The sequence below is a fragment of the Lepidochelys olivacea genome, assembly GCF_965140295.1.
Source record: "Lepidochelys olivacea isolate rLepOli2 genome assembly, chromosome: 9".
NCBI lineage: Eukaryota > Metazoa > Chordata > Testudines > Cheloniidae > Lepidochelys > Lepidochelys olivacea.
In genome coordinates this window covers 9,114,219-9,141,097 of record NC_140419.1, presented here as the reverse complement: position 1 = coordinate 9,141,097, position 26,879 = coordinate 9,114,219, and the positions used below count along the sequence as shown (strand labels likewise).

Below are 26,879 nucleotides of genomic sequence, written 5' to 3'. Positions count from 1 at the left end.
ACCATCAGGTGTGCCTGTTCCTGAACTGCAGACACTGCCAGCATGTGGCACTACTGCAGAGCAGCCTGCAGCAAATGTCAGGTGTGTCTAAGAGACTCAAGGCCTTGCATTTTTATTTATTTAACTAGGGAACAGGAGGAAGCCTGGCCATCTTATTGTTACCTTATGTGCACTCGGCTACAGAGTCCATCCCTTTGTCTTTGTAAACGAACACGGATGTCATCACTCATGATGTCATGCCCAAAAATAATTTAGGTGCTTTAAACAAATATTAAAGGCAGGCACATGCCTCAAAGAACCTGTGAACTAAAATAGACAAAGGATGGGAGGGAAAGCGGAAGACCACACTTCCCATTTTCCCCAGAGTCTTTTCTGCCTGTGGATTCAGAGCTGTATTGGCCTGATTTTCAGACGTGCTGAGCACCCACATATCCCACTGAAGTCAATTGGAGCTGCAGGTGCTCAGCGCCTTTGAAAATCAAGCCCAATATATGACTCATCACCCCCCGAAGCAGGTTACTGAGCAATTAAGAGAGGCGATGTAGATAATGCATATGGATAGAAAGAAGGCAAAGAGGCATTTATGTTTAAAGTTTTATTTGTAAAACACCTTTGTTTGGTTTTCGTATCATGAAGTTATGGGTTTTACAGCAGCCACAGTATGTGGTCACCTACTTTTCAGAGCAGATTATTGTGAGCTTTCAATCACTTTCATATATCGGGTTGAAACCCATTGGAGCTCAGGGATTTGAGCGCACTCAGACACTTATTCTTGGCAGTGTGTTCTGAAAGTGGGTTATGCCACCAGCTAACCCTTTATCAGCTGGCTAATGTACCTTATCCTACACTTGGAAATGTCGTATCCTCCCGGGACACAGAGGGTGTGTAGGACCTGAACCTACAGGGGAAGGAGGGACAGTTGGATCAAGAACAGCCTCAACTGCTCTTTTGACCACAGGAATTGCTGGTTGTGGACTAACAGAAGCTTCTGCAGAGCTGGACTCTGATGTATCATCGACTGAGCCGTGGTAGAAATGCCTGAGGTCATGATGCTTGAAGCCTTGTGCCAGGGTGGGAAGCTGTCCTCCCAAGTGATTGTGAATCAGCTGATGGTGGGTCACTCCAGGCTGGAAAAGAAACCCATCTGTCCTGTTTGTGTGCTCTGTGCCTTGGAGTTTATCATATATGGGTACTATGGTTTTGACTAGAGATGAACCCAGAAGCAAAGCCCCAGATCCAAAACATCCCTGAACTTTGGAAAAGGTTGACTCCAGATTCGAACGCAAAGATGGGACCTGGTATTGCACATTCTTTAATAATCAGTAGTTCTGTGGGGTCTACTTGCAGTTGCATCAGAATAAATCCTGAGCAATTCCTATGAAGTCAGTGAAATACTCAGATCCAGATGCTGCCCTAACCTGCACGTTACTTCCCCCCCGCCCATAAAACATCTGCCATTGCTACCACTGGTACAGCTCTACTGCTGGTATCAATGATGGGGATACGAGGCCAGAGACCAGCATTTTGACCGCCATGTCATTTAAACCTGCTCAGAGCAACAATGTGGCTAAAACACAAGCAGACGCTTGAGCCCCAGTCTACATGGGCACTCTCGCTATTACTATCAGTGAAGCTGCACCTGTGGTAGCAGTGATGGTAAAATTTAAGAAAATATCTAATATAGATTTTATTCAACCAAATCTAGGGACTGTTAGCAAAAGCATCCCAGCTGATCTCATCTCCCGAGATGGTTCCAAGTAGAAGTGTCAATCTCATGGCCCTTTTAATGTCAAATATGGTTTACTGCTAGTCACGCCTCAACTCTAGTTGAACACAATTTGTCCACTGGTATGGACAGGACCAAAGAGTATTTAACAACTAATTCAGAGAGTGTGATAGACACCTGTTAGAATGAGGGACTGATCATGCTTTTTAACACAGCACAGGTTGGTCCAGTTTGCGCATAATTATAACCATATTCAATCACAGTGAAGGGGACCAAAGTGAAACTGTGTTTGATGTCAGGTGACAAATGTGGCTCAATTTCCAGCACAGAACACCTTAAGGCAGCTGTGAAGGAACTCAGACTAAGTTTAATAGATTAAAGTTAACCCCTGGTGATGCACCTAGAAACTAGTGCAATCAATGGAGGAAGAGCTCGCTCCTGGACAGGTGCTCCAAATAGTTTTAAGATTGTGGAAATAGTCTGAAAATAAAGAATGTATTTAGAGTTGGTACCTGATGTTCATAAATTGCACAGGACACTGTGATGTTGTTTTTGGTTAAAACTGCTGCATTGCAGAAGCCAAATTGCTGTCAAAATTAGAAGACAATTAGTTAAAGAATCCATACTTAGAAAGTGGAAGATAGTTGCATTACAATACCTAAGGGATAGTACAGTCTGCAAAAAACCCCTAACACCTAAACATTGTTTACATATTTAAGCTGTAAAATGCTTCCTTTTGAGGCCGGTTCTGCTCCGATCGAAGTGAATGGCATAATTGTCTTTAAATGTACAATCAGGGCATGTCTACACTTACCTCCAGAGTGATCTATCCAGCGGTGGTCGATTTATCGCGTCAAGTGAAGACGCGATAAATCGACCGCCGAGCGCTCTCCCGTCGACTCCGGTACTCCACCGGAGCGAGAAGCGTAGGTGGAGTCAACGGGGGAGCGTCAGCAGTCGGGGGGAGGGATAGCTCAGTGGTTTGAGCATTGGCCTGCTAAACCCAGGGTTGTGAGTTCAATCCTTGAGGGGACCATTTAGGGGTCTGGGGCAAAAACTGGGGATTGGTCCTGCTTTGAGCAGGGGGTTGGACTAGATGACCTCCTGAGGTCCCTTCCAACCCTAACCTTCTATGATTCTATGATTCTATGACCTACCGCAGTGAAGACACAGCGGTGAGTAGCTCTAAGTACGTCGACTTCAGCTACGCTATTTTCGTAGCTGAAGTTGCATAACTTAGACTGACTTAGCTCGCCCCCTCCCACCCCTCCACCCCCCAGTGTAGACCAGGCCTCAGTGAGTATGTGTTAACACCCAGTTAGCACTCTTCCAGTGCGGTGCCCAACTGTCCGTGTGTGCATGCAAGGAAGGTTGCATGGACAGCCAGCTAAAAGATCCACACTGTAAAACTGCAGTTAATTGATACAGATGAGAAAGATGAAGAGCTGAGTACACACAGTAGTTGATCCTAAGGTGCTAGGGAGCTTAGGTATCAAAATAAAGTGCACTAACAACACTTAATCTGAAGCACTTCAGGGTAGGGACCACAGGTGCCGACTTTCTTCTTTCCGGGTGGGTGCTCCACCCCCGCCCTGCCCCGAGGCCCTGCCCCCACGCCGCCCCTTCCTGCAAGGCCCCTCCCTCGCTCCGCCTCTTCCCTCCCATGCTCCTCCCCCTCCCACGAGTGCGTCCTGCCCTTGCTGTGCCCCTTCCTTTCCCCCCCCCCGACCTGCTCCCTCCTTCCCCTTTCAGTGCCTCCCAGCCACCGCCAAGCAGCTGATCGGCGGGTGGCTGTGGGGGCGGTGCTGAGCACCCACTGTTTTTTTCACATGGGTGCTCCAGCCCTGAAGCACCCCGGAGTCGGCACCTGTGGTAGGGACTGTTCTTTTGTTGTGTGTTTGTACAGGGCTTGAGCACAACAGGGCTGGGTCTCCAGGTGCTCGTGCAGTACAGCTAAGAAAGGATAACATGCACCATGTTCAATAAAATGTTCCATGCGAATGATCCGCTGGCCTCACCCTTTGAAAATGTCTCCACTAGAGTACATCAACGTATAACTCCTGTACGATAAAGGGAGGTAAAGATTTGACGTGGTCTTGGAAATCATGTCACGGACAGGATATGCCCAGTGATGAGCTGCCAAAATCTTAACAACTGGTTCCCTCCTCACCCCACGAGGGGGTCGTTGCCCACTCCCGCCCCCCGGGACTCCTGCCCCATCCAACCCCCCCGCGTTCCTTGATGCCCCTGCCCCCAGGATCCCTGCCCCATCCACCCCTGTCCCCTGACTGCCCCCAGAACTGGGCAGGAGGGTCTTGTGGGCCACCCTAGTGGGTGCCCACCCCGCCCCTAAGAGCCAGAGGGACCTGCCGGGGGGCGAGGTGGGGAGACCTAGCAGTGCTTACCTGGGGCAGCTCCCAGGAAGCATCTGGCAGGTCCCTCTGGCTCGTAGGGGCGGGGGAGCGTAGCTAGGGGGGGAGCAGGAGGAGCGGCCGCTCCCCCACTGATCACATCAAAAGTGGTGCCTTAGGCACCGACTCCCTGGGTGCTCCGGGGCTGGAGCACCCATGGGGAAAATTGGTGGGTGCAGAGCACCCACCGGCAGCTCCACACCCCGCGCCCGGCCCCAGCTCGCCTCAGCTCCGCCTCCGCCCCTGAATGCGCCGCCCCACTCTGGTTATCCGCGCCCCCTCGCCCCCCGCGAATCAGCTGTTCGGCGGGAAGCCTGGGAGGGCTGAGAAGCAGGCCGTGGCTTCATACTCAAGCCGAGGGCGGCGGAGATGAGCTGGGGCGGGGAGCGGTTCCCCTGCACTCCCCGCCCCCCGGCCCTGGTTACCTGCTGCGGTGCAGGCGGCCCTCCTTGCACCCCCTGGCCCCAGCTCACGTCCGCCTCCCTGGGCCTGAGCGGGAAGCTGCGGCCTGCTTCTCAGCCTGCCCCAGCTTCCCGCGCGAACAGCTGATTCGCGGGAAGCCTGGGGGGGCAGAGAAGCAGAGCAGGGCGGCGCCTTCAGGGGAGGAGGCGGAGCGGAGGTGAGCTGGGGCCAGGGGCGGGATGGGGAGCTGCCGGTGGGTGCTCTGCACCCACCAAATTTTCCCCTTGGGTGCTCCAGGGCTGGAGCACCCGTGGAGTCAGTGTCTAAGGTGCCGCTTTTGGCCAGTTAAATTTAGAAGCCCTTTTAGAACCAGTTCTCCCTCGTGGAACAACTGGTTCTAAAAGCGCTTCTAAATTTTACAACCGGTTCTAGCGAACCGGTGCGAACCGGCTCCAGCTTACCACTGGATACACCCTTTGCATCCTATCTCCATGTAGGGTCTAATCCTGTACAGAATCAGGTCCAATATAAGCTGGCTCATCTCAACCTCTGATTTGGATTGATCAGGACTAAAGTCTCAGCATACTTACAGCTAGATCCATAGGCAGCAGCTGACAGTCATCCACATGATCCTGGGCATCTTTTGCTGAGCAGTTTGTGACAACAACGGCAAACTCAACAGAGACAATGTCCGGGAAATGCTGATAAAACATTAATACTATTTAATTGTCTTTGTAGCATGAAACTACAGAACTGCCAAGGAAATATAAAGGGGTGAATTTTCTAAGAGGTCCATGTAGGTTTTAGCTCTGCGTCTCCCTCTGAAGTCTGTGGGAATCACATGGCTAGATGTCACAGAACTCTTGGGAAAATAACACCATGTTTAGCACAAGCCAAACTTGTTTGCAAACACAAGCAAATGAGTGTTGCATAATAACCCAGGAGGGATGTTCTGTTCTGTAATATAGCAAAGGATCAGAGTTTCAACAATTACCTGAATTTGAGCTCGTCCAATTTCAAGGAGTTTAACGTAGGCACCATCTGGTCTTCTGTTATACTCACTGAGTGCAAGGTCAACTGCATTTATCACCTGAGTGTCATTTAAAAGTGCTAATACTGGACAGTCGGGGCAGATTTGAGTAATATCTTCAACTGAATCTGTAGATGAAACAAGACAGGTTATATTTTGACAAGATTACAGGTTATACTTGAATGCGTTGTAGATCTGGTCTGTGGGATACGGTATTATTTTTATACCCTGTTCCAAACTGCGCAGCTGGTGTTGTTATGTTATGGGAAAGAATCACTGAATTCTGGCCCAGAGATGGCAACCTTTCACAGATGGGGGGATGTGCTTTTGCATGCCAGCTCCTTAAGTCTTTATTTAAAAAAATTCCTTCTGATCTTCAGTAGCTCTCCAGGTTCTTATTCATGTTTAATCCATCCTCACTCAGACAAACTATCGGTGACACCAGGGAGAGTTTGTCTAAGTGAAAATGAGTGGGCTTCAGCATTTAGCCCATTGTTACTGCTGAAAGAATGAGATTAATTAAATGAGATTCTAAATTACTGGAAATTGGGTGGGTGGGGGTGTTTCTCCCTGACTAAAATTAGTGCTTCTCTTATGAAATTTGCCAGGGTAGGAGAATGAGTGGATGGGGAAAAAGGTACTAGATACTGTCCATAACTACAGCTGTCCAATTCCATTGACTTCACTGGGGTTGCACAAGTCTACATGAGGACAGAATTTGGCCAAGAATGTCCTATGAAAGTGCTGTTCAGCTGGTGGGTTGCAACCCAGGAGTGGGTCACTATGGGGCAGCAGGAGATGGTTCACCTCTGGCTGAGAAAGCAACAAAATCTCTAGGTAACTAGAACCACCACAGGGAGCCCAGGCAGTGGGATCAAGGAGCAACTTGCTTTCCCACTCTATTCCCTTTCCTGCTGCTGCTGTTCTGGTTGCTGCTTCTGACCCTGCTCTGTTCCTTCTGGCTCAACACCCAGTTCCAGAGCAGCTTCTTAGCTCTTCTCTCCCTCTCACAAAACACCCAGTTCTAATACAGGGGAGCAGCACTGTAGGAGCTCCTTGGAGCTTACACAGGACCTAAAGAAGAGCTCTGTGTAAGCTTGAAACTATCACCAACAGAAGTTGGTCCATTAAAGGATATTACCTCGTCCATAGAGCATCAGTTCAAGCTATCCTAGCAGTGCCCATCTCCTGAGGTAAGGAACCATTATCAGCCCCATTGTACAGTTGTGGAACTGAGATGCAGAGAGGGTTAGTGACTTGCCCGAGGTCACACAGGAAGATCACAGGAGAACAAGGACTTGAATGTGGGTCTTTCACAGCCTAAGGCAGTGCCCCAACCACTGGGCCATCCTTCCTTGCTAGTGGACTTACGTCAGGGAAAAAAAGGACTTCTAAGATAGCCAGTCTTGGGAAGCCCATTAATTGGCATGTTCTTCAATCTCAGAATGCTTATACACCTCACTTTGCAACACTTTAGAAGCAGAAGGACTAGAGAACCATAAATACCCCCAGAGTTTATGATGATAATATTCCTGTTTCCTCATCACCAACCCCAACCCTGACAAAGAACAAAGACTTTACCTGGAGTTGAGTGACATTTGATAGATAATACAGAAAAGCTTCCCTCCAACTTGAGCAATTTAACCTCACAGTCGCCTTCAACAACCTGGAGGTACAAAAGCAAAAGGTTACATCATTTACATAAGTTAACAACTTCTCAGAGAGGAAGCAGGATTAGAAGGGGACAGATATTTTATTAGGGAGTGCAGGGGAATGAGGCTTGGCATAGTGTTTTCCTGGCAAACCCAGTCTCATTGCTTGAGTGCCTGCTAAACCATTCCCAGGGTGTATGGTTTATAAAAGGCAGAGGTAGACCCTGAGCTGCAAAATTTGGATCCAAATCCAGATGTCAAAATTCTTGGTAGTTAAGAGGTCTCCAGGACCAGGAATTTAGTTCAAGTCTTTCTCGAATAAAAATGGTCCAAGAAAGCAAACAATTTCAACACAGGTTTCAGAGTAGCAGCCGTGTTAGTCTGTATTCGCAAAAAAAAAAAAGGAGGACTAGTGGCACCTTAGAGACTAACCAATTTATTTGAGCAGAAGCTTTCGTGAGCTACAGCTCACTGCATCGGATGCATACTGTGGAAACTGCAGAAGACATTATATACACACAGTATGCATCCGATGAAGTGAGCTGTAGCTCACGAAAGCTAATGCTCAGATAAATTGGTTAGTCTCTAAGGTGCCACTAGTCCTCCTTTTCTAATTTCAACACACTTATTTGTAAACAAAGGCTTCCTGCAGAGCCGCCACTAACGGTCGCATAACCCTCTTCTGGTCAATGGCATGGTGGCAACGGAATGTGCTGACTGTGGATTCAGACCCAGCCCTGAACTGTATTGCTTGGGCCCATCACTAGAAACAGCAAGCGAAATTCTGGCTCTGTTTTCCACTCAACCCTCGCTCAGGCAGAACTCCCATTGACTTGTATGAGTGTTTTGGCTCAGAAAGGTTTTTAATTTGGGCCCAATGGTCATAAGAGGTGAAATTCACCCCTATGCAGAGGGTCACTTAAGATTCAATTGAGCCTTACTTAAGGACTTTAACCTTGTCTGTACTTGGGATTTACTCTGATTCCACCGTGGGTGGCCAGCCACAGGTGCACCTGCACCAGTACAAGCCCCAGGTGCAGCCAAGGAAAGCTGTGGTTTGCACTGGTGAAGCTTACCTTAGTATCACGTGAAGGTGAGCTCAACTGGTGCAAATCACAGTTTCCCTTGTCTACAACTAGGGTTTTACTGATGGCTGAATCCTGAGCGCATGCAAGCCTTAGAATGTGCACAGGCCATATGTGGAAAGTTTCACCCAGGTTGGATCAGTATTTTATCAAAATTACTCTAGTGCCTTCCCTCCTGTTGAAAGGTGGCATAACAAGACTAGATGGAAATCCAGGAGATAATCAGGGGCAAGGGGGGGAACTATAAGGGGGTGAGGGAGGGTGAGAAGGTAGCCTCAGCATGAAGGGGTTGATTGCTCATATTTGAATGACTGGGAGAAAGAAAGGGCACCACGCTTTTAAGTGATGTTTGCATTGCAATCCTTCATGGTTCCCCACCAGTGTTGCAACAGGCTGTGGTTGAAACTATTCCAGAAGCAACAGCAGCACCAACTCCCTGACCTGTGCAAACAGAGATCCTTTCCAGAGAACTATGTTATAGTTTAGCCATCTATTCTCCACCTCCTTCCACACCCCTTGACACTTCCGCAGTTATAACATGGAGGGGTGTGTGGAGGGGGGAGCCCTTCAGGGGAAGGGCGCTAGAAACATTTTGGTTGAGTTCACAGGTTTAACCATAGGTGGATAGGGCCACTGTGTGTTTTCTTAGGGTATCTCTATACTGTAGCTGGGAGCAAGCCTCCCAGCCTGGCTAGACAGACTCATGCTAGCAGGGCTTAAGCTGGTGCACTAAAAATAGCAGTGTGGATGTTCCGGCTCAGGCTGCATCTTGGGCCATGAAGCCTAGGGGGTCGGGTGGACTTGAAAACCTGAGCCAGAACATCCACGTTGCTACTTTAAGTGAGGAACTTAACAAAAGATACACAGAATGGGCTCCCTGGATGGTTACAGTGCGCTACAAGGACATCAACTGCTTTTGCTGCTGACTTTGGGAAGTAAACTAGAGGTCTGCCCATTCATGCAGTAAGAAAGCCAGCTTTCCCTCACTCTGTCATGGTGTCATGGTGTGGATATATGTAAATGTCTTTCTTAGGGCTCTAATTTTGCACTAGCTCACTTAGGGCACTGTCCTGCTGTCGGATATGCATGGTAATGGTCAAATTTGTGAATCAGCTGTGTTTTTTTCTCTGATGTGTGTGGATTTGCCATTGATTTTTCCCTTTGTTTGGAGGAAGGAGGGCAGCTCTGTAGGCAGAAGAACTGACTTCTATTCCTGGCTCTGCCACTGAGTTATTGTGGGTTGTTCAGCAAGTCACTTTAATCTCTTTGTGCCTCAGTTTCCCCTACCTGTAAAATGAGGATAATATTAATCTGTTTCACAAAGGTATTGGAAGGTTTAACTAATTAGTATTTGAGAAGTGCATCCATCTTCTTGAATGGAAGCCATTAGAGAAAAGTAAAATGCCAAATATTATTATTATCTATGCATGTAAGGAGAGCAGAATATCAGCTTTGAACTTTACAATATGAGCTTTACAAAGGTGATCTCAGAGGATACTTGTGCCCTGTAAAAAGAAAAATCCCCAGTCAAAGCTTGTCTTGCCCTGCTATAATCAACACATACAATTCACATTTATCCACAGAGCTAATGATAATTTCAGACACTTACATGATCTGTCCGTGGCCTTACAGTACAATTTTCAGCAGGCAGGGGGTTCACGATGTGGCATACAGTCTCTAATAAGTCAAGTTCAAGCTCAAATATCTCTCCAGAAGGCCTCTGGAAGGAAAAGAAATTATTTTCACTAATTACTTCCATAAACATCACCAGATTTCTCCCATTGAGCTAAATTCTAGTCCCTGTTGCTGATTTCAGTTGAATAACTCTAGGTTTTCACTAGGGTAGCTGAGATCAGGTACTGCCCCATAGTGTTGAACTCTATAAGAAAGATGGGCCAGACCTTTAGCTGGTGTAAATCAACATAGGTTCATGGACATCAGTGGAGCCATACTGATTTGCACCAGCTCAGAAATTGGCCCCACGTATCTAAAGTGACCAATCTGAATATAGTGGGTTGTAAGGAGAAGAAACCAGAAACCAAACCCAGTTCTCCTGAGTCATTTAGTTTCCTACTGTCCGACAGTCCTTTAAAAGTGACATGCAGCTTTGCTGGCACAAAAACTACAGCTGAGTAATTCCATAGTGTTAGGCAAGGTACCAGACAAACTGCATGCCAGGACAGGCTCAATCCTGCTGGCCTCACTCAGGCAAAAGAACATGTCATCAGCCGGTGAATATTGAGCCAGTTCCTTTAACTTCAATGGAGAGATGCTGAATTGCAGCTGCTGAGCATTGGCTCAGATACCCCCATTGCCTTAGGACTGCAGGATCTGTTTCAGCTACACTTATACCTTTTCAGCTACAGCATTAGTCACCTGAGCACAAAACTAGGCCTCAGATATTCCTGAGTTCTAAGCTTGGCTCTGCCAACTGACTCCATCTGTGGCACTGGGGGTCATACCTGGGGCCTGATTCTTTTCTCACTTATTCAAGTGTAAACCAAGAGTAATTCCCCTACAGCCAATGGGGTTATACTGGTGTAAAACGAGAATGAGTGAGAGGAGAATTAGACCCTGCCGGCCCAGTGAATTATTGTGTGTATAAAGCCAGGGTGTGAAGATACAGAGCACCAGCTTGCTGCACAGTAACGGCCTGGGTGGACACTGCTACAGTGATGTAAAAGGCCCGTCACATAAATGAAAATTCAGGCCACAACTGCTTATTCTCAGTTTCCCCGTCTGCACAGGGAGGATACTGGGCCAAATTCAGACCTGGTGTAACACCATTAATGTCAGTGGAGCTACACTAGGAATAAATTTAACCAAACATTTACATACCTCACAAGGTTAATCCTCACAATGTGGGGGCCCAGATTCACTAGTAGGCAGATAAATGAGGATTTTATGTGTCTAAAGGCCAATCTGCCCTAACAAGGAGATCACATTTGTAAATTGGGCCCCTCATATTACTATATTAATATCGCTCAACACCTGTTTCTCTTTTTAAAAAGACACATTTCATCCGAAAGATAATGGGCCTGATTCTCATCTGGTGTAAATCAATGTAGCTCCATTGATATCAATGAGGCCAGGCCGATTTACGCCAGCTGAGGACCTCACCTATATTTATCTCATCAACCATTTCTAAGCCTTTTGTGTCTGAAGCATTCAACTTCCCAGACAACCTTTTTTCCTTTTTTTAGTGTAGCACTTACCCTGGGCAACACTTTGATCTTCTCAATGATGTTCAGTGCGTACTTGTATCCATGAGGATGATGGGCATTGATGTAGTTCAGAGCTATGGCAGCTGCTTCTTCAGACTCTGGGTCATCACAGTCAATGACCCGTGGGTCCAGGGGATGAAAGGGAGCCAGGGGTACAGCTCTGCAGCTTAGGAGCGGAACAAGCAACAGTAAAGCTGCTACCACCTTCATGGCACAATGAGCAAAGCTGCTCCCTTTCAGTATAACAGAGCTAGGAACAATGTTCTAATGGCAAGATAGAAGAAGCTAGAGGAGAGTCTCGTTTATATAATATACCACAACAAAAATTTGCATAAGCGCAGGATTAATATTTGTCCCAGTTCCAAGAAGCTACTGCAAACAATGAAAAAAGAAAAGTAAATATGTTAGAACATGAAACTTGCTGATTAATATTAGCCAAAGTACATTTATCAGGTAGGACATTGCAAAATCTGTTAAAAAGAGGACAGCATCAGCAAAATGTAAGACAGTTTTAGGAACTCTGTTTACCGTGAAGTGCAGTGCATGAGAGAAACAAGTCCTACTGCTGAGTTATATTGCAGAATTCAGATGTATTGTATATGGGCCCAATCCACTGAAATCCTGAGGTGTGAGGCTCATATCACCCTGGTGTAAATCAGGAGTAAGTCCAACAAGATCAGTGAAGTTAGCGTGGCATAAATGAAATCAAAATCAGTTCCATGGGGTCAAAATCAGTGATGAACTAAATTATTATGTATGTTTTGCCACTGACTTCAATGGCAGTAGCAATCGGTACATAGGTTCCTAACTCTATCGATCACAATAAATTCAGATTTCAGTTATCCTGTGGTAAACCTGGAATAATGCCAATGACTTCAGTACAGTTACTCTAAATTTACTCTGATGTAAATGAAAGCAGAATATGATCCCGAGTCAGTGCCTTCAGTGGAAATTTTATTGGAATAAGGAATACAGACTTGAGGATTTGGCCCATGGAGTAAGACGTGTTCCCCTTTCCTCTATGCTAACAAGCCAAGGGCAAAATCTTGGAATCATTACTCACATCTATAGTCACATTTAAATTAGTGGGACTAAACATATAAGGATGGCAGGATCAAGTCCCAAGATATACAAGCCAAACAAAAACATGACACTATCAACAGTGTAGGAAGAGGCCCAGATTATACAGTAATAGGTGCAGAATAATAAACTAGACAAATAGCTTTAGATGTAAAATGGGGTGTGGAGTTATCTGTGGTGAGGTGAACCAAGTATTCTTTGAAGAAATTGGTTAGCATTGTCCAGAGTGTTATATGCTAGCAGCAAAGGGCTCGTAATTCTAGCAAACAAAAACCATAAACGGTGGTTAGGTGTGGACATACTAGGCCTCTTAAAATATTAGCAGGTAAAGGTACAAGATCCAATGACTGAAAGGTGAAGCTAGACAAATTCAAACTGGAAATAAGGAAGACATTTTTAACGGTGAGTGTAATTAAACTTGTAAACAATTCACCAAAGGTTGTAGTGGATCCTCTGTGATTTGAACTCCTTAAATCAAGGCTGGACATCTTTCTCAAAGATGCGCTCCAGCTCAACCAAAGTTATAGGCTTGAGGTAGGAATAACTGGATGCATTTTCATGCCCTGTGTTATGCAGGAGGTCAGACTAGATGATCATAATGGTCTCTTGTGGCTTTAAAATGAAATAATCTATATGTCCATTAAACCCTTTTAAGGAGTTAGCTAATTAGCTTTAGAATCAAAACACATGAGGAGTGGATTTCAAAAGGTTCAAAAATTTCATTCTGTTCTCTTCAGATAAATCTCTCTGAGTGCTTAGCTGAATCTGCTAGGTCTGTAAAACTGGGCTGGAGATCATGTAAGAATAGGCTCCATCACTGGCAAATTTTAAATCAAGACTGGACTTTTTTTAAAAAAAAAAAGCATGTGCTTTAGTTCAAATGGAATTATTCTGAGGCAGTTCAATGGCCTGTTTTATGAGGTCAGACTAGGCTACCACAGGGATCCCTTCTTGCCTTGGAATCTATGAATCTTGTGAATTAACCTTGCCATATCTGTTAATCTGTCATAGTCTGTGGTGCCCAACAGGAGGAATTTAAACAACTCCCTCCTTAGCATACAGAATGCAGCTGTTTCGCGTGGCAAGCCTGGGAGGGAGGGAGGAGAAGCCAAGTGGCGGTGCGCTCAGGGGAGGTGGCAGTGGTGAAGCGGAGGTGAGCTGGGGCGGGGAGCGGTTCCTCTACCCCCTCTGTTACTTCCTGTGCTCCCCCCCACCCTTGCTCACCTCCGCTTCGCTTGCTCCCCTGAATGCGCTGCCTCTCCCTCGCCTGAGAGGGAGGGGGGAGAAACAGAGCAGTGGCGTGTTCAGGGGAGCAGGCGGAGCGGAGGTGAGCTAGGGCGGGGGGTTGCAGGGGGGGAGCCGCAGGAAGCAATGGGGGGGGGGAAATGCGGCACACCCAGGTGAGGAGGCGGGGCCGGGGATTTGGGGAAGGGGTTGGGACGGGGCAGAGTTGGGGTGGAGCCGGGGGCGGGGGGGGGGCACGAAAAAAAAAGCAGGGGCGGCCAAAAATTTTTTTTGCTTGGGGTAGCAAAAATCCTGGAGCCGGCCCCGAATGTACCCAGCTTAGTAAAACAAACTTTGAGACAGAGTGCAAACATATTCACATCACAACTAATATGCAGTCAAATGGGAAAATATTTGAGTCCAGGAGGATCACAGCGTGTGGGTGGCACTGCACAGAGCATTGGTCCCAGCCAGTCTCTTGACGGTCACCTTTAAGCAAGGTATTGGTTTTGACCTATACACCCTTTAATGGCTTGATAGCTATCTGCATGACACACCTCTCTTTCTACCATTTGATTCTGCCACAGTGGAGATCGGTGGAGGTGCTTGAGTGACAAGGCCCCTTCTTCATGGCCCCTTCCCATCTCCACGAGGGTCCTTTAGACTTTGAATTTCAGGCCTCACCTTGGTCTGAATGGCTTGAATCTGCTGACCTTTCCCGCATGTTGTAAAGCCCATATATTTGGGCAGGCATTTGGGGGAGGCCTGAGGTTTGTGGGGGCTGGATAGGGATGGGGAATTTTTATGGGGAGACCAGCATTTGTAGAAACTGAGGGGGGAAACGTTTGAGGGCAGCTTGTTTTTATGCAAAGAAAGGCCCCAACAGTAGCTACTGCTGTTTTTGTCCTGGTTTGATTGTATTTTAGCTATTCTGTTGGGCACCAAGAACCTGGGACAGACCTTCCTTTTGATGTTCACAGATAGAAACTGAAATGGATACATAAAACAAATAGTTCACACAGCAAAATAAAGATTATTCTAAACCCCCTTTGAAACAGCTATTGTGTCTGAAGTACTAGATAGTCTTGTGGTTGAGGCCGTGCACCAGGGCTCAGTAGATCTGACTTCAGTTCCTGCTTTTGCTTCAGACCTCCTGTTTGAGCTTGGCTAAGTCATTTGGGGGCAGATTTGTAAAGGTATTGAAATAGGTGGGAATTAGGCACTTGGTCTCTGTGTGTCAGTTCCTCTCTCAGGGGTGTTGCAAGGATAAAATCAATAACAGTTGTGAAGTTGTCAGATATTATGCTACCCATAGAAGTAAAATATTATCTCAGATATTATGGGCCCATATAAGTAAAATGATAAAGCCCCTACCACTCATATGGTGGTTTACATCTTCAATGCACTGTCCATTTATTTTATTTTTCAAACTTCTAAAATGTCAATATAGGTGCCTGTCACAGGGTGGCTAGTTCTTTAACGGGAGACGGGCCTCAGTCCCAGCAATGACAGCCAGCTCTCCTCTCCAAGGGGGGAAAATGAAGGTCACATGGCTCTAGTTGGTCATATGACCTAGTAGAGTTCTAGGGTAGATAAGGGAGTGGCCCAGGGGAAGACTTTGTGTGAAGCAGAGGGCAGGGCAGGGAGGCTTGAGACACCAGGCTTGAATCATTGGGTGATGCTTCCTACCTCAAGTATGGTAACTTTTTATAAACCAGGCATACACAATATGAGGTGTACAGTAGAAAGAAGTTTAACAACAGCACATTAAGTGGTTAATCAACTACTTGGACCATCTCCTGCTCTATAGAACACTTCCAATCCCTGCATTAGAGACTGCTTTTTCTTTACCAGATTCTGTTGGCCCTTTTTATCCGGCCTAGTGCAGTTTTGGTTTAAACTCTGTGTGTGGGGACGTGTGGGGAGGTCACCTTCCCACTTTTAGATCCGAGGGACTTGGGAGCTTTAAAAATAATACATAAAATAATTGTAGAATTTCATACATGTCCTTATGATTAGGAGTCACTCTGTGGCAGGAGTGGTTTTTGTCTGGTTACATTAGGAAAGTATGCAGAGCAATTCAATTCCTGCACTTATCCCTCCCTCATCAGAATTATCTGAGTACCTTCCAGAAAGGCATTGAGCAACATGATTGGCACTTGTCCTGGGTGATTCTCTTTTTTTTCCCAGTGAGAAAATCATATGAGGTTGTCTGGTTTGGGTTTTTGATTTTGACTTTTTTCTTCCCATTTCCTCATTTTCTCTGGCATGTGTTGATTCTGCAGCCAGTAGCAATAACATATTTTCTTTTGGGGGTTTCCAACTCCTCATTGAGTCTTGCCACATGTTCTGTCCTGATATGTAGGTCCTGTCCTTCTGGTTTCCTTATTATAAATGCAAGCTTTTCAACCTTGTCATCGAGGCATTCATTGCCATGCAACTTATGCCACGTTGTAGGGCAACCATCACCATGGCTATTGCATCAGCCCTGCAGGTATTTCAGGGTGCTATTAAGTCTTGCTTGTCCAACTTGAAGGACAGAGGGCAAGTTCCATCCATAATAGGATGAGTTGCAATTATGGCAGCAGACACACGCGTCTGCCTATTGAGGCTGAAGTCAGCCTTTAGGCTGACCATCAACAGTCCTTATTCTACAGTTTGGGTTTCCAGGCTTCATGGTTGTCAATATTGACAGTTGCCTACCATCCCAGTGTCTAGTACAGTAACATGCAACATGACTTTAAAAGGGATTGCAGAGCAGAGGGGGCATTGAAACAAATCCAGCAAATCTTCAGATTACATAAAGGAGCCCTCCAAACTAAACATGCCTACCAGCTAAGCAAACAAAACCCCATGGATGAAACTGCACTCCTCCCCTCCCACTGAACAACATAGCAGCCGATGAAAATGCAAGAGAACCTACAAATGTGGAAAATCACACAACTTGTGAACAAAACTGGCTGCAGTGATGTCCCAAGAGACTTGCAGCTCCTTAAATTGAAACACCCTGTTTCAAAATATGGAAGGTTTCCAAAGTTCCACTCATCATAAGGCCTATTGATCATACTGTCACTCCATGACTATCCACAGATCACTGACTCATCTCCCCATTTGAAAGAGGAAGATTAGTGTTCAGGACACTTGAAAATACAATGTTAGATTCTTCTACTTAAAGCAGTTTCAGGAGACTTAAATGTGCAATTTACATGGATGCCGTCATGTCTTATGACGCAGTCAGTCTCTGATGGTGAATTCTACATGATAATCTTGGCCTTAGTGAGCCAAAACCTGAAATTTACTAACAGTGTTAGGGAAACCTAGTGCACTGTATTGAACCACACATTGTCAGCTAAGACCAGAAAACAAGTTCAACCCTGGTTCGAGCAGGTGTCATTCCCACTGAGGTCAATGGGAGGAGCAATGCACTTTTATTGATGGGCTGGATTTGACCCTTAGTTTATTAAGTGAAATAAACTACTCATAAGAATACGTTGTTGCTGCTTAGATACAATGGGCCCCTTTTGTAAACTTCTCAATTTGCACATGCAGAGCTGCACATACAAATGATAGGAGGTCCCATCCTGTTAAAGTCTGCGGTGACAGGATAGACAGCAATGCTGGTGGATGGCCACAGGAAGGATGGTAAAGCTGGATTTTTTCTTTCCTGATTCCCACCCTAAAAAAGGCAACACCTTAGTCTGGGGAACCACATGCAGGACATGATAAACCCAAATGAAAACCCCTGTACAAGACTTACACATTTCTCACAAGTGGGATTTTGGTTTAAAAGTACTACAGGCAGAGTTAGTTTTGTAGGGGGAGGGGAAAGTGTGCAGAGTGGGTCCCACTCCTCCATCACACACGTACTCTTTTGGTTGCCCTTCAGCCATTTGGCTGGAAAAAACTAAGAATAAAAAAGAAAAAGAATAAAAGAACATTTTAGTTTCCTTGGGCGAGGATTGTTTTGTTGTCTAAAAAAATATTTAGGGTCCATTGGGGGTTAGGGAAAGTGAGTCTTTTCTGCTTAGTATAGCTTTTAATTTCCATATTGACTTTTTTGCTTAGTGAATTCCCTAAGAAAATTCACATGCCAGATTTAACTCTGGCATGCTCTGACTCATGTTGCAGCAAAGTCATTGGACGTGTTGCTTTCCATGTTGAATTTATGAAGAGTCTGAATAACAGCAGACATGAACTCCAGGCTGTCTAGAGCAATAAACGTGAGGCACTCTGAGCGGACACTGGTGACCTCCTCCTTAGTACCTACAGAAAAAGGAGACACAGGTGTTAGTACCGTTGGCTGATTTGAAGCACCATGTACTGTTGCATTTGTACAAAGAGAGGGGCATCACCTGCTTTTCGTTGTACAGAATTGGTAATTTGTTAAATCTTGTAACATCTGGTAAATGAGATCTGCACTGTTCAGCCAGAAATGCAGAAACTGAGAGTGGTTAGGTTCTACCAACTATAATGACAGAGAGCATATGTGTAAATGAACATAACTGGCAATAGTAGGCCACTGCTTTTATGCTCACTGGCTTCTGAATAAGATGAGAGAAAATACATCACCAGAGCCACATCTGTGAGGCTCAAGGGCTTGGCAATAGACATCTTAGCCTATCCCTTCAAGCTCTCCTTTTGGATATCTGGCTGTCATCTTAAACTGTACGTGCCCTAAAAGAGTTCCTTATCTTCCTACCCCCCATTATGTCACTGCTGATGGTGCCATCCTCCTCTCTGCTCACCAGGCCTGTGACCGTGGGGGGCTATCTTTGATTCCTCTTTCACCTTGTCTCACCCACCCCAAATCATGTCCAAATCCTGTTCCTCTTCTTCCAAAACATCTCTAAACCCCATATCTTCTCACTCTGTAACTAAAGCTATAACTCTTTTGTCCAGACCTCTGATTGCCTCTCGTTTTGATTACTGCAACTTCCTCTTCTGGCCCTCCTGACACCCGAGTTGACCTTCTCAAGTCCCTACCAACCACAGACACCTAATCTCCTCTCCCTAGCCTGTCACTGTTACCATATCCTGCCTCTCTCTGAATGATTCCACTTTCCTCAAAATCACTGAATTCAAGCTTCTGTCCTTATCTTCAAAGCCACAAGTGACTCCACACATCTGCACTCATCTGTTTTGTCTGTCCACATTGCCCACCCTCCCCCACACACCTCCTCCTCTCTGTCACTGATGCCTTGTCAGACCATTTGTTCTCTGACAAACACCCCTGTGCCTTTTACACACAACACACATGAGCATGTCACTAAGGCCATTACCCTGTCTGTATTCAGATGCCTCCTGAAGACCCACCTCTAATCATGTTGCCTCTGAGTATCTATAATGGCATGGTTGTAGACTTGTGTAACTTGGAATTGTCTGTTTCTTGATTTATGAGACATTTGCTTAGGCTGTGCCCTTAAGGGCATCTGTGTTTGTGCGACCAGGTTTTTCATGAGCACTTGTGTATGAATATTGGAGTGCAAAGCAGAGATGGACAGTCTTACTCCAAATGAACTTTGAGTGTGACACCAAGGACAAGCAGAAACCTTGTGCATCATTTTAACTTGCTTTGTAAAATAATGGAATATAAGCAATGTATGTAGCACTTACAGCATGCTTGACACTGTACAAAATACAGAGGAATGCCTGGTTCCTTCCTGGAGCAGCAGACTTCTGTACCATGGGTGGCGGGTGTCAAAGGCCAGGGCAGGCTAAGCCTCCCATGACCCAGGCTGTGGCCTTGCCCATGTTCCTCCCCAAGGCCCCGACTTCCCTTCCCCTCTATCCTGAAGCCACAGCAGTGAGCAAACTATGGCCCATGGGCCACATCCAGCCGATTTAATCTGGCCCTCAAGCTCCTGCTGGGGAGCGGAGTCTGGGGCTTGCCCAGCTCCCAAGCTCCAGCCGGGAAGCGGGAGCAGGGGCCGCTCCGTGCGCACGTGCCGTGGCTCTATGAGGCTCCCAGAAGCAGTGGCATGTCCCCCATCTGGCTCTTATGCATAGGGGCAGCCAGGGGGCTCTACATGTTGTCCCCACCCCAAGCGCTGCTCCCGCAGCTCCCATTGGCTGGGAACTGTGGCCAAAGGGAGCTGTAGGGGCAGCGCCTGCAGACAGGGCAGCATGCAGAGTCACCTGGCCACGGCTCCGCGTAGGAGCCGGATGGGAGACATGCTGCTGCTTCTGGGAGCTGCTTGAGGTAAGTGCCACCTGGAGCCTGCACCCCTGAGCCCCTTCTGTGCTCCAACCCCCTACCCCAGCCCTGATCCTGCTCCTGCCCTCTGAACCTTTTGTTCCCAGCATGGAGCACCCTCTACACCCCAGAACCTGCACCCCCAGCTGGACCCCTCACCCACCCTGTGGCCCAATCCCCCGCCCCAGCCCGGAGCCCCCTCCCACACTCCAAACCCCTTGGTCCCAGCCTGGAAGACTCCTAAACCCCAAACCCCTCATCCCCAGCCCCACCCCAGAGCCCACACCCCCAGCCAGAGCCCTAACCCCCGCCCCAGCCTGGAGCCCACTCCTGCACCCTGAACTCCTCATTTCTGGTCCGCGTCCCCAGCCAGAGCCCTCAGCCCCTCCCACACCCCAACCCCAATTTTGTGAGCATTCATGGCCCGCCATACAATTTGCATACCCAGATGTGGCCCTCGGGCCAGAAAGTTTGCCCATTCCTGCTTTAGGAGGAAGATGAGGGTGAAGACTTTTGAAGTAGCACAGGGGATTTAGCTAGACATTTTCCATTGACCTGCATTATCTCACTTGGCATGTTTACATTATGTCCTCAGTGTCACAATTGAGTGTTCAGTGTTGAAAAATAAAAAAATTTAAAGCTAATTTTACAACACCGGGTCGCTAACACCACTTACCACAGATCTTCAAACAAAGGGGTGGAGGTGGTAGAGTAAAAGGCTGTTCACCAGCTATTGTCAATGTCCATCTTCTGACTTCTAATACTGCCTTCCTGGTTCTCTAGGATGAGAGAGGTGGGGCAGGCTGATGACTGCTAGGTGAATAGATGAGTTACTTGGGCTTTGGGGATGTAAAGCACCACTCCATGGAAGTGCTAATCCTCAGAGGGAGAGTGGGGAGAATTCCATCTACCAGGATTTCTGCATCCCCTCGGAAAGAAAGAAACCAGCGCGGACACAGATTGTTATTACTTCACTGCTGTGATCCACCACATCACATTCCTTCTCAGAGTAATTAAGCCAGGACTTGAACTCTGAAATACCAAGGGCTGGGGGGAAGGGAGGGGGTCAGTGTGTTAATATACCTAGTGTCATTAGAGGCCATTTCAAATAATGCTGCTGATGACAGATGGATGTTGTTGGTAGCTCATTAGACAACGCAATGACTGAGACATCACATTCCTTTCAACAAGAATAAACCTGGACCATTTGCCATTGTGCAGGAAGGGGGAGAAACATTTTTCTTTTTATGATTCCCTCCCCTCCTGCATCCTGTGTAGATTTCAGACAGTGCCAGCTATCAGGCCTGTCATCATATGTGGCTTTGCTAACCTGAATAGTTCTGCCTCAACAATCAAGGATTAAAGCAAAATCCAAGCAACAGGTATATTGTGTATAATATATGAAAGTATCCTACTGTTTTGACGAAAGGCCCGACTTCACAGTCCCCCCAGGGTGTGTGGCTCCTGGTACAATACTTGCTTTCTAGCACAGCCAGATCCATGTAGTACACTTTTCCTGCTGTCCCCTGGAAAGGTAGGGAACAGGCAGTAAACATGATGGAAGATGTTTTTAGGTTGCGCTCTCCTCAGGGCCTGTATCATCTGTGTTTAGACAGCACCCTAGCACATTTTGGGTGTGACCGCAATCTAAATAATAAATCATCATCACAATCCATCCTAAGCAGCTAGTGCAGAGGTGGGCAAACTACGGCCTGCGGGCCACATCTGGCCCGCGGGACCATCCTGCCTGGCCCTTGAGCTCCTGGCCGGGGTGACTAGCCCCCGGCCCCTCCCCTGCTGTTCCCCCTCCCCCACAGCCATGTCACCGCGTGGGGAGCATGGCTTGCGCCCGCCCACCTCCCAAGCTTTCCAATAAGCCAGTCCTGCCGCTCTGAGTGGCATAGTAAGAGGACGGGGGCAGGTGAGGGAGTGTTCAGATAAGGGGCAGGAGGTTCCAGGGGGCAGTCAGGGGATGGGGAGCAAGGGGGGGGTTGGATGAGTCGGGAGTTCTGGGAGGAAAGTTGGGACGGGGAGCAGGGGGGGTTGGATAGGAGGTGGGAGTCCCGGGGGCCTGTCAGGGGGTGGGATAGGGGTCAGGGCAGTCAGAGGGGATGGATAGGGAATGGGGTCCCGGGGGGTGGTTAGGGGCAGGGGGCGGTTCTGGGAGTGGGTGGTCAGGGGACAAGGAGCAGGGGGTGTTGGATGGGTCAGGAGTTCTGAGCGGGGCAATCAGGGGGCGGGAAGTGGGAGGGGGCAGATAGGGGCAGGGGCCAGGCTGTTTGGGGAGGCACAGCCTTCCCTACCCAGCCCTCCGTACAGTTTTGCAACCCCGATGTGGCCCTCAGGCCAAAAAGTTTGCCCACCCCTGAGCTAGTGAATAGTGTACAACTTGTTAGCCCCAGTGTAAACCGAAGAGTCAAATTAGAGAGATGTCAAAGGTAAACAAAGAGCTGAAGAAGAGCTCTGTGTAAGCTCGGAAGTGTCTCTCTTACCAGCAGTAGTTGGTCCAATAAAAGATATTACCTTGCCCACTTTGTTTCTCTAAAAGTAAACCAAGTAATAAAGTAGCCTTATAATACTATGAGCAGCCTGTTTATAATCACAGTAGGTATTTATTTGGCACTTTCCCTCTCCATAGTGTGTTTGCAAACCTTAACAGGAGGAGTTGGCGAACAGGAGCAGCTAACGGGAGTTTTGCGAGGGACTTCTCCAAGAGCAGATGAAGGAGGGGCGACTGGCGTGACCTGAGGTAAGTTTGTTGTCTGTTGTGTGTGTGTGTGTTTGTGTTTGTTGTGGTGTGCTTGCTGCTGGACTGAAATATACCGTGTGGTCTGTTTGTTTGGACCATGTGTTGACCGTTTGGGTGCTGAGCCTAGCTGCCTTTAGGCAAGGCTGAGAGCTGAGAGCTTCTTAAGAAGGCGTTGATCCCTAAGCCCTTTTAGCACTCATCAACCCTTAACCAGGGGGCGGGGCTACTCAGGAAAACCAGGGCTGGAAAAAGCCGGCTCCTAAGCGATCAGAGGAGCTAGCGAACAGGGGAGTTTTGCGAGGGAGTTTACAGAGGGGGAGTGGCAGAGTGGGGGGCTAGATACACTTACCATTCCTTAAACTCCTTTAAACTTAAGGCAAAAAACACCCCCTGATAAAAACAAAACCTCAACAAAGGAACTAAGATCAGGAGTAAAAAGAGAATGCAGGCAGAAGTCCAGCAACAGAGTGGGGGCTACTCAGTTTATTGCACCCGATGCACCATATATGATTACCTGCCCTTTGGACAGGCGGCGTATGTGTGCGTTCAGTGCAAGGAGCCCCTGGCCCTCAGACACCGTGTACAGCCTTTGGAGACCAGGGTGGCTGAGCTGGAGGAGCTAAGGGAGACAGAGAGGTACATAGATGAGACTTTCCGGGACATAGTAGAACCGTCCCACCCCAAGTCTGACAGCCTCTGTGCTGTTGAGGAAGATGAAAGCCTCAGGGAAGGAGAACACCCAATGGAGCAGAGGGAAACGATCCCATAGTTGAGACCCTCCTTCCAGATGATGTTGTGGTATCCTCTTGCACTGAGGATACCTCTCCGGGGGAGGGAACTCCAGCTATTAGGAAGAGACAGGTATTAGTAATGGGCGGTTCGATCATTAGAAACATAGATAGCTGGGTTTGCGATGACCTGGGAACCGCATGGTGACTTGCCTGTCCGGTGTGAAGGTTGTGGATCTCTCGAGGCATCTAGATAGACTTATGTGTAGTGCTGGGGAGGAGCCGGTGGTCGTGGTACATGTAGGTACCAGTGACATAGGGAGGGATAGGAAAGAGGTTCTGGAGGCAAAAATTAGGCTGCTAGGTAAGAAATTGAAGTCCAGGACCTCCATGGTAGTATTCTCTGAAATGCTTCCCGTTCCACGCACATGACCAGTTAGACAGGCAGAACTGCAGGGTCTCAATGCATGGATGAGACGATGGTGTATGGAGGAGGGGTTTAGATTCATTAGGAACTGGGGAAACTTTGGGGAAAGGGGGAGCCTATACAGGAAGGATGGGTTCCGCCTAAAGCAAAATGAACCAGATTGCTGGCGCTTACCATTAAAAAGGTCGTAGAGCAGTTTTTAAACTAAGGGCTGGGAGAAAGCCGACAGGTGCGGAGGAGCACGTGGTTCAGACAGAGACATTCCTTAGGGGAGGATCTACTAATGGAGATTCTCTATATCCTAGTAAAGAGGAGAGGATGTAAGATGATAAAATGCAGGTATGATCTGATGAGAAACAATCAAATGAAAATAAGTCTCATTCAATTACATCATGTAATGGGAGACAGCTAAAAAGTGACATGTTTTTAAAGTGCTATATACCAATGCTGAAGTTTAAATAATAAGATGGGTGAACTAGAGACCCTTCAATGACTGCTTCTTGGAGCAGCTAGTCCTGGAACCCACCAAAGGAGAGGCAATTCTTGGTTTAGTCCTAAGTGGAGCACAGGATCAGGTCCAAGAGGTGAATATAGCTGGACCGCTTGGTAATAGTGACCATAATATCATTAAATGTAACACCCCTGTGGCAGGGGAAACAACACAGAGGCCCAGCACTGTAGCATTTAATTTCGGAAAGAGGCACTACACAAAAATGAGGAGGTTCGTTAAACAGAAATTAAAAGGTACAGTGCCAAAAGCAGAGGTGGGCAAACTACGGCCCGCAGGACCGTCCTGCCTGGCCCCTGAGCTCCCGGCCGGGGAGGCTAGACCCCGGCCCCTCCCCCGCTGTCCCCGTCCCCCGTAGCCATGCTGCCGCACGGGCAGCACAGCTTGTGCCCACCCACCTCCAAGGCTTTCCAATAAGCCTGTCCTGCCGCTCTGAATGGCATGGTAAGGGGGCGGGGTGTGTGTGGTTGGATAAGGGGCAGGAGGTCCCGGGGGACAGTCAGGGGACAAAGGGGTGGTTGGATGTGGTAGAGGTTTGCGGGGGGGCGGTTAGGAGACAGGGAGCAGGGAGGGTTGGATAGGGGTTGGGGGTCAGGGAGGTCCTGAGAATGGGGGGACAGGGAGCAGGGGGGTGTTGGGTAGTGGGTGGGGTTATGGGGGGCAGTTAGGGATGGGGGTCCCGGGATGGGGGCGGTCAGGGGACAAGGAGTGGGGGAGGGGATTGGATGGGTTGGGGATCCCAGGGGGCCTGTCAGGGGGCAAGGGTGTGGATAGGGGTTGGGGCAGTCAGGGGACAGGGAGCAGGGGGCATTGGATAGGGGGCGAGAGTCCCGGGGTGGGGGGTCTCAGGAGGGGGCGGTCAGGGGACAAGGAGCAGGGGGGGTTGGATGAGTCGGAGGTTCTGAGGGGGGCAGTCAGGGGGCGGGAAGTGGGAGGGGGCGGATACCAGGCTGTTTGCGGAAGCACAGCCTTCCCTACCCGGCCCTCCATACCGTTTTGCAACCCTGATGTGGCCCTCAGGCCACAAAGTTTGCCTACCCCTGGCCAAAAGTGAAATCCCTGCAAGCTGCGTGGAAACTTTTTAAAAACACCATAATAGAGACTCAACTTTAAACGTATACCAAAAATTAAAAAACATAGTAAGAGAACCAAAAAAGTGCCACCGTGGCTAAATAACAAAGTAAAAGAGGCAGTCAGAAGCAAAAAGGCATCCTTTAAAAAGGTGCCTAGTGAGGAAAATAAAAAGGAACATCGTAAACTCTGGCCACTGGAGAGTCCAGTCAGCAGCCACCACTGTCTGGCCACCAAGCTCTGAAGGCAGCAGCGCTGAAGTAAGGGTGGCATGATATGGTAGGGTGGCTACTGGCGGGGCGCTGCCTTCAGAACTGGGCGCCTGGCCAACAGCCACCTCTCTCCGGCTGCTTAGCTCTGAAGGCAGCGCAGAAGTAAGGGTGGCAATACCTCAACCGCCCCTCCCTAAAACAACCTCGTGATCCCCCTGCAACTTCCTTATGGGTCTGGACCCCCAATTTGAGAAACTTTGGTCTCCCCCATGAAATCATTATAGTACAGGGTAAAAGCACATAAAAGACCAGATTTCACAGGGGGGAAACCAGATTTCACGGTCCTGACGTGTTTTTCATGGCCATGAATTTGGTAGGGCCCTACGTATAAAAGTGTCCAAATACCGAGTTATTCAGAAATAGCTATTGCAGTTTAAATTCACCCCCTATCTTAATCCGAATTAACTTTCAAGTCAAACAAGCCCTCAGCGTATGATGGGAATAGATAGTCAGACACACTGCAGGAGCAGTAGGTAGCTGCAAGATGATTAGGGGACTGGAACACATGACTTATGAGGAGAGGCTGAGGGAACTGGGATTGTTTAGTCTACAGAAGAGAAGAATGAGGGGGGATTTGATAGCTGCTTTCAACTACCTGAAAGGTGGTTCCAAAGAGGATGGATCTAGACTATTCTCAGTGGTAGCGGATGACAGGACAAGGAGTAATGATCTCACTTTGCAGTGGGGGAGGTCTAGGTTGGATATTAGGAAAAACTATTTCAGGAGGAGGGTGGTGAAACACTGGAATGCGTTACCTAAGGAGGTGGTGGAATCTCCTTCCTTAGAAGTTTTTAAGGTCAGGCTTGACAAAGCCCTGGCTGCGATGATTTAATTGGGGATCGGTCCTGCTTTGAGCAGGGGGCTGGACTAGATGACCTTCTGAGGTCCCTTCCAACCCTGATATTCTATGATTCTATGACTCTATGACCATGACTGGCACACTAAGTAGTGGTCACGCACACCAGTTGTCTAGCCACTGGTGAGCGATCTGGAGGTATCACAGCAGAAGTGAACTGTAAGGAGGAATGTGAAGCGGGACAGTGTTGTGAGTTTGCCGGTTATTACCATTGGCCCTGGAGAAAACGCGAAGATGTGAA

The 26,879-nt window shown here is 47.8% G+C and overlaps 1 protein-coding gene across 1 annotated transcript; it reads right to left on the bottom strand.

Annotated features, from left to right (window-relative positions):
* Positions 1-580: 580 nt before the first annotated feature.
* AHSG (alpha 2-HS glycoprotein) lies at positions 581-11,815 on the bottom strand. Its single transcript, XM_084639428.1, has 7 exons — positions 11,522-11,815; positions 9,916-10,026; positions 7,151-7,235; positions 5,534-5,697; positions 5,130-5,240; positions 2,239-2,313; positions 581-1,127 (listed from the first exon to the last, which is right to left on the bottom strand). Exons 1-7 carry the CDS (start codon positions 11,738-11,740, stop codon positions 843-845), a joined length of 1,050 nt encoding a protein of 349 aa, XP_084495554.1. The 5' UTR covers positions 11,741-11,815; the 3' UTR covers positions 581-842.
* Positions 11,816-26,879: the final 15,064 nt, after the last annotated feature.

Coding starts and splice junctions, on each gene's coding strand:
- AHSG (XM_084639428.1), bottom strand. CDS start 11,740: ATGAAGGTGGTAGCAGCTTTACTGTTGCTTGTTCCGCTCCTAAGCTGC. Junction 7,236..9,915: donor TAAGGCCACGGACAGATCAT/GTAAGTGTCTGA, acceptor TTGTACCTCCAG/GTTGTTGAAGGCGACTGTGA. Junction 2,314..5,129: donor TGCTGCCTATGGATCTAGCT/GTAAGTATGCTG, acceptor TAATTTTGACAG/CAATTTGGCTTCTGCAATGC.